This window comes from Apteryx rowi, unplaced genomic scaffold (genome assembly GCF_003343035.1).
Source record: "Apteryx rowi isolate R43461 unplaced genomic scaffold, aptRow1 scaffold_51, whole genome shotgun sequence".
In the NCBI taxonomy this organism is placed as follows: Eukaryota; Metazoa; Chordata; class Aves; order Apterygiformes; family Apterygidae; genus Apteryx; species Apteryx rowi.
The window spans coordinates 1,762,031-1,776,607 of NW_020450772.1; the positions used below are offsets into that span (position 1 = coordinate 1,762,031).

General features: G+C 45.8%; 1 protein-coding gene across 1 annotated transcript; it reads right to left on the reverse strand.

Annotated features, from left to right (window-relative positions):
* Positions 1–1,854: 1,854 nt before the first annotated feature.
* GPR148 (G protein-coupled receptor 148) lies at positions 1,855–3,754 on the reverse strand. Its single transcript, XM_026080088.1, has one exon. The coding sequence runs from the start codon at positions 3,381–3,383 to the stop codon at positions 2,127–2,129; it is 1,257 nt and encodes a 418-aa protein (XP_025935873.1). The 5' UTR covers positions 3,384–3,754; the 3' UTR covers positions 1,855–2,126.
* Between the last annotated feature and the right edge of the window lie 10,823 nt (positions 3,755–14,577).

Below are 14,577 nucleotides of genomic sequence, written 5' to 3' on the forward strand. Positions count from 1 at the left end.
AAAAATAAAATAAAAGCAGCCAGTAAAAAGCATTTCTTAGGTCCTAATTTTTTATTGAAGAAGACTGAGAAGGTATGTTTGTTCTGGAAAAGAAAGCAATTACTCAGGAATTTTATGTTCATTATGGTCAAAATAGGGGAAGCACAGAACCATGGTTAAAGCAAATATTCAATAATATGGTTTATTCGCTTCAAACAATTTTAGCTTAGCAGTGTTTTTACATAAGAAGTTTCCCTTTAGAGGCAAAGCTTCTAAGATGTCCCCGCAGTGGGTCATTCCCACCTCTGAAATGTGATTTGTCACCCCCTCAGTTGTGCTGAGACTGCTGTTTGCAGAACATGCTATAAAACAGATCACTGGGATAATCTGGGTTAAAACGAAAACAATACTACTTGTCTTTGGATGGATATTTTTAGCCTGCAGTCCCACAAACAGCTGTATCAGCAAACTGGAGAGAGCAGAAAACTGCAGGCTGTGGAGAGCAAAAACAGTTTGGGAATGAGGAGAGAGAGAGACAAGCAGGAACCTCTAAAACTAGCTTCACTGCTGAAAACCATGCCGTGCAACCAGACACTCATCTCCTCCTGGCTTGCACTTAGTGGAATTCTTCAGACGAGTGTGAAATACCCCTAAAAACACACGCAGCACCTTCTGTGTATTGCTTTAAGCAAACAAAGGTGGAGAGAGTCTGCGCACAAGCGACATATCGCACAGAGTGAAATCAAGGGCCATTTTCTAGAGTCTTTTCTTTTTTTAAAAAAAAGCCCAACTCTATACTTTTATATAAAACCCAACAAATTCTAAAAATATTATCTTCAGAAATACAAAAGCTCTTTTCTCAAGTCTGAGGTATAGCACTGCAGCTCAAATTTCCCACGCTGCCGTTTATGTTTAATGAAAATCTGGTTTCTTTAAAGCACAGAAAAACCTCTCACTTACATTTTATAGGTAGGCAGCTGATCAGGAAAATCTGAAAGGCAGAGACTCTTACAAGAGACCGTCTTTCCCACCCTGAGCGCACCGCAGGCTCTGCAGCCTCTCCTCCCGACCTTCCCGGGGCTGGCGGTGGCCGCTCGGGGCCAGCTCTGCCGCGGCGCCCCAGGCTCAGGCTGCTGGGGGAGAGCAGCGGGGCTCAGCAGAAGCCCCCCGGGGGCTCAGCAGCGGCATTTAAGCCCTGGCTCTGGTGCAGGCCACACCGCGGGTACGCCTGCCCCGGCCTCACACCTTGCCGGTCCTGCCCCGCTGCTCCGACCGCCGGACTCAGCCTCGGCCCAGCCGCGTCGCGACGGCCCCGCCGGGGAACGGGGCCTCGGGGCCGAGCCCAGCTCCCCGCAGCCGCCCGGCTCTGCTCGCTCGTCGCAGGCACGGAGGGACTGCGTCCCGCCGGAAAGGGCCCGGCCCGGCCGCCCCCTGCGCCTCCCGGCTCCTTTTCCCTTGCCAAGCAGCCCACCTCTGCTACACCCTGCCGGCACCGCGCGCTGGGCTCCCTGACAGACACTGATCGAAGGTGATTTCCCCTCAGACTGAGACTTTATAAAAGCTCCGCGTTTTGCAGGTTGTCAGGCAGAATCCATAGGGCCGATGAGAGGCTAGCACAGGGCACACGAGGCGAGGCGCAGCGCTTCGCTGGGTGCCGCTTTCGGTGGCAAGTTCCACAGGGTGTTTTTCGGAACAGGGCACCGGCTGCCGACCTTGCCAGAACACACCGTGAGCGAAAGAATGAGTCRCTCTGCCCACAGCGACAGCACCTTCGGCTAAGGACCTCTCTGCTGTAGGCGATGCTGACCGAGGCACCCGTGGTTACCTCCTTTGCTTAGCACCATCTATTTTTCATTTTCTATGTTCCAGAGAGGCATCTACSATAGACGGGTAGAAATGGCCCTGATTCAGTATCTCCTCCAAAAGATACTGCCCTCCCACATCAGAAGAAGGCTCAGAACTTCGCCCAGAGCAGTGTTCACCGTGATCCCAAACTGTGATGTGGTGAAAGATCTGTGACCTCCTGGCACCAAGGAGGCAGAGTGACCAACCCCTACCTCCTCATGCTTGGAAAAAGAAGTCGAGTGGTTTGTGCCAGGCTAACAAGGTAAGGACAACTCCTCCGCTGTTGCTGTGCTCTGGTTGCCTCAGGATGGTGATGGACCAGGTGACACCAGGCAAAGACGCTTTCTTCTGACCATGGATTTGAGAGAGGCTGAGATCTCTCTGTACCGGAGCCCATACAGAAAAGGGAACAAAATTTTAGGCAGAATCATCAGGACATTGCAGATTGCCAGGGAGACCCAGATTCCTATCTGTAGTCCAATGACAGAGTTAATGTACAAGAATGATTCTACAATAAGTGCCAAGAGTGGAGAGAAGTAGAAGAACAACACAGTGTGATGCATTAAGAATGTCACACTGGCTCTAGAGGAGATGCTCTCCCATATCCCTGATTTTCTTGTTTTAAAATACAGAATAGCATAGCAACAGAGCATTAAAAACAGACAGAGAAAGATAACAGAGGCAGCAAGCCAGTAACAGAGTTTCGTAGCATCGGTCCCATTCAGCGTTAATATCAGTATCACTGGAATGGAGCACATTTCCAGGACACAGGGCACAAAGTTTTGAGTGCTCCATAGCAACAAGAAGAAAGTWGCAGGGAAAGCCCCAGAACAGATCCATAGTAATACAATCACTTTTTTCGTTCGTGAAGCAGGCAAAATAGCAATGTAGCGCAAAGGAAAGGAAATAGCTATGTATGTGTCCAAGACCATCGCAGCAGCTGTGAACAATCCTCCACAGTAAGCYAGTGCCAGCAAAAATAACAGGAGGATACAAGCTTCCTTTGGGAGCTTTAGATTTGCTGCATTAAAAACAGCAGACAGGGTGTAGAACAAAATGTATATCAGGTCACAGAGCAAAGCATTTCCCAGCAGCATGTACCTTGTTTCCTGACGGATGCTAAACCTAGAGAAAATCACAAACAAGATGGAAGGAATGATGAGGACACCTGCCACGAAGCAAACAAGTGGAGGGATTAAAAACACCTTCATGTTTGTGTACGATGGGCTGAGAGTCCACTCCTGCAAATAGTACAAGAAAGCTTCATCCAAAGGTGAGGAACTGTTGGACTCTTTCTCCCTGTGGAAGTATGCAGTTGTATTCAGTCTCTTTACAAAAGCACAGACAGAGAAGTTCATTTCTTTAGAATTTTGGGCTGACTGCATGACTTGAAGAAATCGAGGTCTTCTACTCCGAGTCCTTAGAACGGCAGATGAAGCAGAGGATGCAATAAGCCTGTGGAGGCAAAGTAACTTCTGTAGCCAATTCTGCCAGCTCTTCTGAAGGACAAAGTTGAAACCTGTAAGCAAATTCTGTGGTGCCAAAAAATGCGTTTGCATATAGCGGAGATTTTCTTTTCTTTCTGCAAAATCTAATGTTTAGAAAAGAGAATGAATCTTTGTGTGCTTTAAAAAAAATCTAAATCCCACAGCTAGCTCTTTGATCAGGAGATGAATGGGTTGGTCATTATTAGTAATTTGAGTTTGTTCTCACTACATTATCGCACCGAAGAGGCAGATGGAATATTAGCTTGATTAAACAGATGTGAAGTGATAAAGAGCAACATTCCAAGTGTACTGATGTAGGAGAGTCATAAATGTGATAATATTTTGTATTATTTTTATGCAACAACACAATTGATTTGAAGTGATCAATAAAAATGGCTCTCAATCCTGTTGTAAAATTGTATCACAATGGCTCCAGTGAAATAAATGATCTTATTTATAGACGTTAAACATTTTCGCTCCAGTGAATTAAATCACTTATTTATAGATGATAAGCCTTCCCCTGCCTTTTTTAATGCATGATACACAAATACTGAATTCTCAGTTATCACAGACTCGCAGTCGATCTAAATTGTCTGGGCTGAGTGACATGCACTATAATGTGCCAGCATACCCTACAGCAGACTGGGCATTTCCAATGTCCATTTGGAGACCAATTCTTGGTTTGCTGGCTGGCACAGAACTGCTCTGCTCTTACTGTCCAGATCTCAGTATCAGACCTAGGGCTGCAATGAGAGAGTGTGAAGCATCTGGAGGGGAGAAAAGGAACTCTTCATGTTCTTCCAGGAGTGGCCTGACCAGAATAAAAATTAAATTTATTCATAGGCTCAACATTGGCTAATAGTGCTTCAGTCTTAATCAGAAAGCCTGTATTGACGCATTGTACATCATCTTGCATGATGCAAACAGTGGGCGACAGATCTGAGACTGTTGTGAAGAACACTGAAAGGAAGATATTTATGTGTCTGTATTGTACGTTATATAGAAAGGATTCTAGTGGCTACCGAGCAGTCATAAAAAAGCTTCTGTGTTTGACTATAAAAGACCAAGCTGTGGTTTGGGCCAAGGAACTACTCTGGAAAAAAAGTAAGACTGAATTTGTTAAGATGCTTGTTTGTCTTGCCTCTTACCTTTTGGTGAGGACCAGACAAACCTGTGCTTAGATCAGACAATGGCACCTTAGAGCTCTCCCCTTTTAATACCATATTACAAGGTCCCACTTTTAGGAGACTGGGGAATCTGTCCCTAAATGCACTACCTGAAGAGGTGGTATGCTTATTGATCTGTGTTGAGGCAGGATTCCTGTTGAGGCTGAGGGTCTGGATTCCCCTGTGCTCTACACACACAAGGTAAAAGGGTATCTCCCACCACAGAGCAGGATCAAGCTGTGGATTGATAGACTGGGTCATCAACTTGCTTCATCCRTTTGGTGCCATGGAGCACGGGGAGGCCTGGCTATACCTCATCCTGAGCAGACTGGTAGCTTGCAGGCAGTGAGGCAGATCTGAGAAGGACATAGAGAAGGGTGAAGAATAGCTCTTGGCTGCATGATGGGAAATCTGGAAAAGACTGGGTGCTTATTCCAAGCTACTATGAATTACTCACCAGGCCTGCTGGCATGCATTTGAGGAGAAGGAGACGTAGTATGCTCTAAACAAGAGTATGGCCTACACCACTCTAATATTAACTGGCCTGAATGCCAGAGGTGAGTAAAGAGGGGCTGCATATTGTCAGGAAGCAATCACAGAAGACAGTCTCAGGTTATCTTTTCAAAGCAGCTAAAAGAACAAGGGGGGAATTTACTTCTCTGGGCTGCCACATTCCTGGGAGAATCAAAGGAATTTGACTGGAAGGGGAGAGGAGAAAGGGTCACTGGGCCTCAAGATCGACAGAAAAACTCCTCCTCCTCCCTGCTTCTCCCATGTCATCTGTCAGAGCAACTACGCAGGAGCAGCCACCAGGCTGCCTGGGATCCATATGTTCATATGGATAGAGAAATTTAACTGTGCTTCCCTTTTGCACCTCATGTTTTGCATCTCAGAGGAATGACTAACGCGTGCACTGCTCTGCAGATGCTATTGCTGTGTCAGTACACACTTTTGCTCTCCCAAGTGCCCAGGAGAGTGCAGCAGGTCAAGGAGGAAGGAACCAGGACCATCATCTAAAGGGGTGTCCCTGTAAGGGGCCACTGTGGCTTAAGGTGCTTTTTGACCATAGCAGCACTGTTTCATTTCATTGCCTGATTCCTCGTTGTCACGCGCTTCCCGCAGTTGCTTACCTCTGTGTGAAGCACAACGCTGCTACCACATCACATGATTGTGCTGTTTACACAGAGCATAGGTAGCAAAGACAAGGGACCGGCAGGGTATGTAGCTTTGTCAACCCTCAGCTCTACGTGCTCTTCTCACCTGGTACATCCATGGTGCATGGGCAYCCTGAAACATTTTATGTGACGGTAAATGCCAAAGGATCACAGGCGATATTTGAAAAATGGTGGGTGCACAAACCAAAGATCTAATAAAATGGTCAAAATAAATAGTCAGTGAAATCTGCTGACTGCCCAGCTACTTTCAAATTATATTACTTATTTACATGTCTAAGAATAAAGATGTCTGAAGTTCAGACAAGCCTTTTAGCAGTCTTCACAAGTCTACAAGGACCTCCCACATTCACCAGCACAGATTTTTAACTATTGTTTCAAGTATGATTTTCCTCCTCCTCTCAAGGAATATGGATTCTATTACTGATGTTACAAGAGAAGTGGGAAGGCAGCTCCCTGCTTAACATGGCATGATTGTAGTCGTTGCTTTCCCAACACCACCAGCATGCTTGAACACTTTGGCAGCGTACAGCAGTTCAGCGTGGGACTATCCATAGGAGACAGGGCACAGCCTCACCTCGCAGAAAGACGTGCTGAGCAATGGACATGCTGTCTCAGGGCATGCCAAGTAACGAAGCAGACAGCTTACGAAACCCACCATCAGTCATCAAACCTGGTGCAAACCTTTCATTTCCCTAGCACACTGATAGCTGGCATCCACGTTGTATGTTAAGACAGTTTGACGGGCTGCACCATATGGAACAAAGGGGTAGGAGGAAAACCAATGATGATTTTAAGAGCAGCATTTCAGTTGCTATGGTGCCTGGGTAGGAAAAATGGAAGATGATTATTTTTGCTTGCTCAATTCTGCACCCACTGAAAAGTGTGTGAACAACATTGGTGCAATTATATATTTGGCTTCAGGATCATGTCCTTCATCTATCAACAAGTCACACAACACAGTTAATGTCTTATTAAGTAGACAGCAGCATTCAAGCAGCCAAACTGTAGAATTTATGTTAATATTGCAAAATGGATAGGAAGCAATGAAATTTCAAGCAAGTGTGAATAGCCTCCAACTATAATTTCAAACCTCTGTAAGCGTATGCTGCCTCCCTGCTTTCGGCATTCCTAGGATGTCAAATTAATAGGCAGATTTTCTTGTTTCTGTGTAAAATCACAACTGTATTTTCCACCAGCTGGTTAGAAATAAATGTGAACAAACAAAAGAGCTCATTGTCATCTCAGCTGCACACTTTAGGCTGATGGAAAAATAAATACAAATATAAGACAAGCTGCTGTACATAGATGCAACCAGCATTTGTAAGATTGTCTAATGCAGCCAAATATTTCACAGAGTGATGTTATACAGCACTGCACTTTTACAAAAATATTATCCTGGTAAAAAAACAACGTCTGAAGGGCTTTCAGTTCTTCTGTTAACAAATAGTTCTTGTTTTTTCAGCCTAGTTACTTTTCTCCTGATGTCTGAAAACAACATCCTTATGGTAGAGGACCCTTCGTCTTGGGTAAAAGAGCTAGGTATCATGGGCCAGAAGTCCCAGTTATAGCTGGGAGAGTAACAAACACCAACATCCTCACTATTGAAAAGTACAGAGCAAAACTGGTAATTCTGGCCACCTTTCAACTCAACCACCTACCCTGTTCTCCATAGTCATCACACAGGGCAATTACTAAAGGGCAACCTATTAAAGCAGTATTCTGCAGAGAGCTTTAGCTCTGATATGGCTGTGTTATGCACAATTTTTTACTGAAAGAATGATAATTCTTTACTACCTTTTAAAAATACACTTCTGCTGCCCTACAAGTGTGAGGAGGTAAATAATCTGAAGGGTAAGCCAAGGTATGAGCTTGCTAATTATTCTGCAATAGCTGGCTGCAGAGTAACTCTGAGCTCAGAGACCCTCACGGCAAATGCGAGGTAGTTCCCCACTCTTTCATTTAGCCTGAATGCAAAGAGTATCACAGAGTCCATGAGGCACTGCAAGCTCACAGCTTTGCTTATCCTCTGCTCAGTTAATCACCCCCCAACAGCTAAGGATGGCAGAGTAAGTCCTAAGGCATGACCTTGTTCGGCTTTAAGTGCGCTATTGTAAGAGCCTTAGGAGTGCAAGCAGGCTTTCCTTTTACAAAACCGGGAAAYAACAAATTATCTGAAGACAGGTTTAAACCCATCAGACCTGGACAAGYCCACTCAAAGCCACTCCCCTCAGCCTTCCACAGGAGTCCTATGACCTTTTAGTATYGTTCTGCTGGATTTAAAACTTTAAAAAATTGGTGTCTTGACACAATGATGTACAGCCAGAACAGGTGGCTTTGGAGAACATATAATTGTTTCCTTTAATTTTCTTGAGCTTAAGAGTTGTTTCTGCACCCAGACTACTGGCCAAAGAGATGGCAGCTCTGAAGACTACTTCTGAGGATATTGAACTGGAATAGCTGCCTTGCCATTGCRTCTCAGTGTTCAATATTTTGCGGTGCCAACCTGAATGATTCTCCTGCAATTTCCTGTAAATCTGCCGTTAATGCTCTAGATATTGATTTCTTCTGTTCAGTGCTCTCTGGTAAATTTATGTTAGGTGGATGCACTTTTTACATATCTTGCTGATTCAGACCTATTGTATTAGCAACCCCTCTTCTGGCTCTTATTTTATAGACTGCATTGATTTTCCAACTGAGTCATACGCTGTTAATTACTTTACTTATTTCTGCTTCGACCAAAACATCCCACTGAAAGCTCAGCTATCTTGTCTGTTGAGTCTGCGAGATCTAAGAAAGCATGCATTCAGCTACACCGAACAACCATAAGCCAAGCATCAGAGACTGCACACRACATTATAGTCTGTTAAAACCGTAAACGGATGTTGCCAAATTGAACAGAAAAGGTCAGGAATATTATCCATGTCTTACAGTAGCTGCTATGGACTTTGACTCTTACGCACACAGGGAAGCCTCCCACTTCAAGAAGAGTTCAGTCCAACCGATCCGTGTACAAAAGGTAAACAAGCAYGCTGCTGCCATAACTTTGTCTGGGAAGCACCATACAACAAAGGGAAGCCAAACAGAAAAATGCTGTGATTTCCCAAGCCCTTCTGCCCAAGAGACTGTGTTGTGAGGTGATACGCAGAGGAACTATGTGGCTAGACAGCATGTTCACGTTCGCCTCCGTGAGTTTCCCTGGGTGTCTCTCAGCACGATATGGTGTATGTGACGTGGCCGCCTGCTCCAGCATCCCCCACTGCAGAGACACCAGCTCCTGGCCTAGAAAATAACAGTGCGCTTTGGGTCGGCCCCAGAGCTGGAGATGCTGACGCTGATCTGCTTGGCCAAGAGCCCTGGGAGAGCAGCGCAGGAATGYTGCCTTGGAGCCTGCCACAGCTCCTTGAACAGAGGTGTTTTGGATGAGCCACTTGGGTCCAACAAATCAGTGTTTTCACTGGAATGCTGTTTTCAGCCAGGTTTAGCAACAGAACTTTGATCTCAGCAGTATTCATGTGCTATTGCAGTTTCTTCAACTTCCTTCCATGGATGTCCCTGTCTGTGCTTATCTAGGTCCAGAAGGCACCCCACTTGCTGGTGAAGCTCTCCTTGCGGTGAATAGCTGAGTGCCCACGARCAGGTCAGCTCCTCCTGGCAGGGCAGTGAGAACCAGCTATAATTACTCGCCGCAGGTATCCATATTCTCACCTCTGCCTGGAGGAAATGAGCTGCTGTCAATGAAAAACAAGTCATCAGAACAGTTTTAACTGTATTGTTTTTCTGATTGAGTTTTCTCTTTTTCTTGTCCTTTTAATCAAYAGAAAGTCAATTCAAAGGCATCATTTTCCTAATCCTTTAATATCCCCTACAAACTTTTCTGCAGCCCTCTACAGGGTCAGGACTCCYAGGCTGAGAAGCACAGCTTTACAGTCCTAGCCTCACTATCAGGCATCTCCATCCCTCAGCTATCTGTCTCCACTTGGCTCCAGAATTACTGAAAGCTTTTCAGTGTCTTGCTTGTTAAAACCACARTGGTATATGCTTTGCTCTTATAACTGTGCAAAGTTCACAGACCAGGCATAGCAATTACTAAAACTAAGGGAGCAAAGAAATGGGTGTGAAAACTAAGCTCAGGTTACAATGATTTTAAAAGTCAAWTGAAACCTGGAACAAAAGAAGAAAAGAGGGATTAAAAGTCCTGATTTGAAGACATTTTGATGAGGCTCACAAACAAAAGAGAGGATGTATTGAGGGACTGGGGTGACTCGGCATTAGATCCYTGAATCATTTTTTCTAATTCCAAATACTATCAGGCCATGGTTATCACAAAGCCAAGATAAATTTTGTAACAAATTTGCCCCGAAGATGCAATATTCAGGATTAAGCTGGATGTCAGAAGAACAGAATTTTGGAATCTTTCAGAAATATTTCAGTAAAATAATAGTATTAATAATAAAAGGTTGGAGAAGTAACACAACCTGAGAAAAAGAACTGTCTCTAAGTCCCAGACAGCACTACTTTCCCACAGGTCACTGYCTGGTGCTCCCTGCTCTGAGCTGCACCTAGGAGAACTCATCCATTTTCATTTCCTGAGCTTGCCAGGGCAAAGCAAGACAGGTTTTCCTCCCCTGTCCCTCTGCCTCTTCTTTGCTGAAAGGATCAGCATGGTTCATCTACTAACATGTTTTCATGTGACAGGCTGCAGATACCACCAGGGATTTATGGCAACAACTGCTAGTTTACGTGGTCATTTACAGGTTTACAAGCCACCAACAGAAGCCGTCCTAGACTGTTTCTTGGATTTAATGATCTCCCCCACCTACTTTTCATAATGCATCTGTGAAATGGCAGAAATGGCTTACTAAATAAGGCCTATTTTTTAAATATCAGTCTTCTTTTCTAAAGCTGCTCAATTTTATGGAGGAACCTTCATCTTTCAAATATTTCTAAAAGAATTTCAAAAACTATGTAACATGGCTGCTGATAGGAGTTACCTGCATAAATCCAAGGCCCTGGGTGAAGAACGTTACTATTTCACTCTTATCTGAGGACTTATCAGCCATCAGATGAGGTTAAAAGCTTGTTCAAGATCACAGGGAGTCGTGAGCAGAACAAGCAATACACACCTGAATTCCTGGCCCGGCTCCTGCTCTGAACCAGGTAGAAAGTGCCTTCTCCTGAGAGAAAGCTGCTCCAAGCAGGGAGCGACATACATCCACCAGCCTTTTAACTGCATCTTTCCATTTCAGGCTGCCTTTCATTCTGGTTGTGGCTGGCACCTAAAAACTTCTGTTTCTGCTCTGTCTCACCCACCACAGTGATGATCTACAACATTGACTGCRGAGGACTGTTACAGCCAGGCAAAAGCAAAAGCTGTCTGGCTGCRTCCCTATCCTGACACGTTTCATCTCATGTAACAAGCCAGGAGATGCAGGAGAAGTTTGGTATAGTATTTCCTTGAAAAATGATGATTTGACGAGGAGGGAAACAGGTGGGYAGAGACCACAGAGCGTCAAATGAATGAAATACCCTAAGAGAGATAGGAGRAAAGAAGGGTTGAAAAGACAGGCTGGAGTACACCAGCAGACAGAGAGGGGCTGTACTGGTGATTCAGCAGACAGGAGGTCCCCAGCTGTGGGTCAGGAAAGCCAGGTTCAGCTCCGGATTCAGACAGAGACGGTGGCCGTGGCCACAGGGCCCAGGCTGTACAATGTGCCCAGCTCCTCTCTCATGATGGGGAAGCATTTGCCTGTGCTGTACAAGCARGAAGCAAAAAGATGGGAAGCAATATGGAAAGAAACATGGTAGAACTGGAGTAKAAACAAAGAAAAGAAAGGAAAAAAGCAGTGAAAAAGAAAATACATGTGTTTTCTTTTCCTGTTCATGCCTTTTGACAACAGACTGTGAACGAACGAGTGCAATCTGTACACAGCACGGGTGAACACAAGGCACAGTACCATCCTGGGGAGGAAGGAGCGGCAGGATGCTCCTTTCCAGCTCCCAGCACTGCACCTAGGAACGGCAGCGGTTTCTGCATGGCAAAGGCTCTGAAGCAACATCGATGCTCTGAAATACCTGTGCCCACAGGGCGATGCTGACCTTATCTCAYGCTGCTGGAGCAGGTGTCAGGCACAACCACCATATGGCAGAGAGATTAACTGCCAGCATGTGTGGAAGAAGAGCCACAGCCTCTTATTAGGCAAGCCGGGGATTTACTGCAGGGTCGCATACACAGTGCTGTTCACAAGCTCTGCTGTCCCTTCCCGGCAGCTCCTTTGTTACTTATCCAGCACAGGTGCTTAAAAATTAGATTTTCTCCACATGAGGCCTCACACTGCCTTGTCCTGCTAACAGTGGCTTTGTACGGCTCCCACTCATTTCCATGACAATACGCTGTCCTCTCACACAGCAGATTCAACTTCATGGCAGGAAAGCAACGTTGGGGAGGAAGCAGGCTTATTGGAACACAAATGCTCCAGGCTTGCAAAGGAAGGATAGGATTGTTYGGGCAAAACTGCCAGTGTTTGGGTTATGTGAGTCCATGCAAATCTACGTCTCCTGGTGACCTCCACAGGCACAAGGTGGAGGACACGTCTCCCCTGCCATGCCCATAACTTCTTGCCAAACTGGCAGAGTTGCAGCTCACGACAGGTGGAGACTGAGGCACAGAGAGAACATTGCTGAACACGGCCAGGAAGCTCAGAGCTTCCCTAAACACAGTCCATTTCATTTTTACTTTGATTTTTTCTTCTCCAAGTCCAAGTTCCAGCTCATTAGAGGGTATGTATGAGGAGCATGAGAGATGACACATCCTCTCTTTTCCTTCGCTGTTGTCCTCAGCGGCACCTAGAGGTATAATGTGAACAAAGGTACAATGGTACCTGAAGAACTGAGGCCTGGATGCATTTTCAGTACTTTAACCCAAATCACACCAAAAAGGAGTGGCTGAACCAGAAATTAAAATTTCATCTCCCGAGTCTTGGTTCAGTGCCAATATACCTTATTCCCTTTTCATTCTYTCCATGCTTTCATAACCATTGCTACCTACCAGCATGGAAGCCAGCTCCAAGYTGCCTTCTGGTAGCTCAGCTACAGCTAAGCTATCCACAGGTGAATGCCCACCCTGTGGGAGGTGTTGATATTTACAGCTATTGAGGGCAACAAGAAAAYAAACATTTTTTCTAACCCTCTCTCAACATGTTCCCAGGAATACCTAGGTCGCTTTAACTGAGCTGCCTTTTCCTGCCATGAAGCAGCGGTTTCTTGCTCCAAAGAAAACATTTCAGTGCCAGCCCAGCAAAAGGCATAGTGACTAAGAGGACTATAAAGACACACAAAACTGTTATAGGTCATAGAGGCTGGAAGAAGACACACACAGGAAGGAAATAATGAATTCATAATGAGACCATGAATTCATTCATAAATGAAATAGCAACCCAGATCCGAAGGTGTACCATTTTAATGAGCTGTGAGCTGAACTGGATCAGACCTGCCACAGACCCCACTAAAGTGCTTTGACGACTGCTCTGATGCAGCTCCGTGGCACRCACCTCTGTGCAGTTCAGTGCCTCCCCTGCAGCTCCTCTCCTGGAGGCACCACCACTRCTGGGCGGTCACATCATGAAGGGCTCACGCCAATAGCGCCTGCCCCATCACTCCTTTCCTCTTTCAAACACTTTGCTCCCCACGATATTCTCTCACCTTAAAATATTCCCCGAGCTGCGCTCAAACCAGCACTGTTACACCAGGGCCAGCTACTGCACTAGAACAACAGCTGTGAACTGTGTGCGCTGTCCCTCAGGATACAACCTCAGCTGCTTCGTGCTTGAGTCGGCTCATCTTCTGCCAAGTACTGTGCCAATCTCTTTGGCATAAATTTCTGAGCTTTCTGAGACTGTCTTCCCACTTACTTTCTTCTCCTGCCTGCTGTTGGAGACTGYGCATCCTATTTTCACTACCATTTCAAAGCCGCTTTTCATCCTCAGMTGTCTGTCCTTAAAGTTCCCTACACTGTGCATTTGTGAACCACCTCCTTAAAATGCCCTCTGTGAGCTGGTTTTTGGTGTGCATCAYGAAGCCCCAATTTTAGTCAAAGCAAACGCACGTCTGAGGCTGTTTCTCTGCTGCTGGCAGTCTGAGAAAGCGAGGAGTCAGTGCAAGGGGAACCCCTCTGCTCCGGCAGCCCCAGAGCTACACCACCAGCAGTACGGGCCTTTCGCATAACCCCAATGCTCTTGAACAGCGGCTGTTTGCTTGGACTGACACAGGAGTTAGCCATCGCGTGGGCTATGTTCGGTTTCACACCAAGCGAAACTCATCTCGACACTTTGCTAGAAACATTAGAGATGCAGTGAGCTCAGCCTTGAAGCGAGAAAGCCTGCGTATAAGAATACACCAGAGGAAAGTAAAGGCCCTTGCGGTTACACCCCTGGGCTGTTTATTGGCAAATTCCCAGGCCCGCCCTTCCTGTTCCCAAAATAGAAAGATATCCCTCGAGTAATCAGCCACCAATAAAGCTCGGCTTGGTGACTTTCCCCCACTAAGGCAAGCCTTTTCAACCTGTGTAAGAGCAGCCTGCAGGCGCTAAGCTCTGTCTTTGCCAGACTCACGATAGGGTCCTTGGAGTCTCACAGGGTGTCTACAGGGGTAGAGAACTACTAAAATGGATTTGTTTTTGTAAATGAACTGGAGGAGGATCAGTTCCTCCTACTCACCCTGCACACTCTCCCTTCTGTTTTTAGCATGCTCTAAATGCATTCAGTTCTCTTTCCGACGAGCTTCTCTGGTAATTTRTGCATAATCAGGACTGATTTCCAGCAAGAGGCCCAGCAAACCCAGCTCTGTACTACTAAGTAAATTATTGTATTTGTTTTCAGATAATATGGGAGCCTAGGAGCAAGCAGCTTGTTTTCTTTGTTTAGGTGCAAG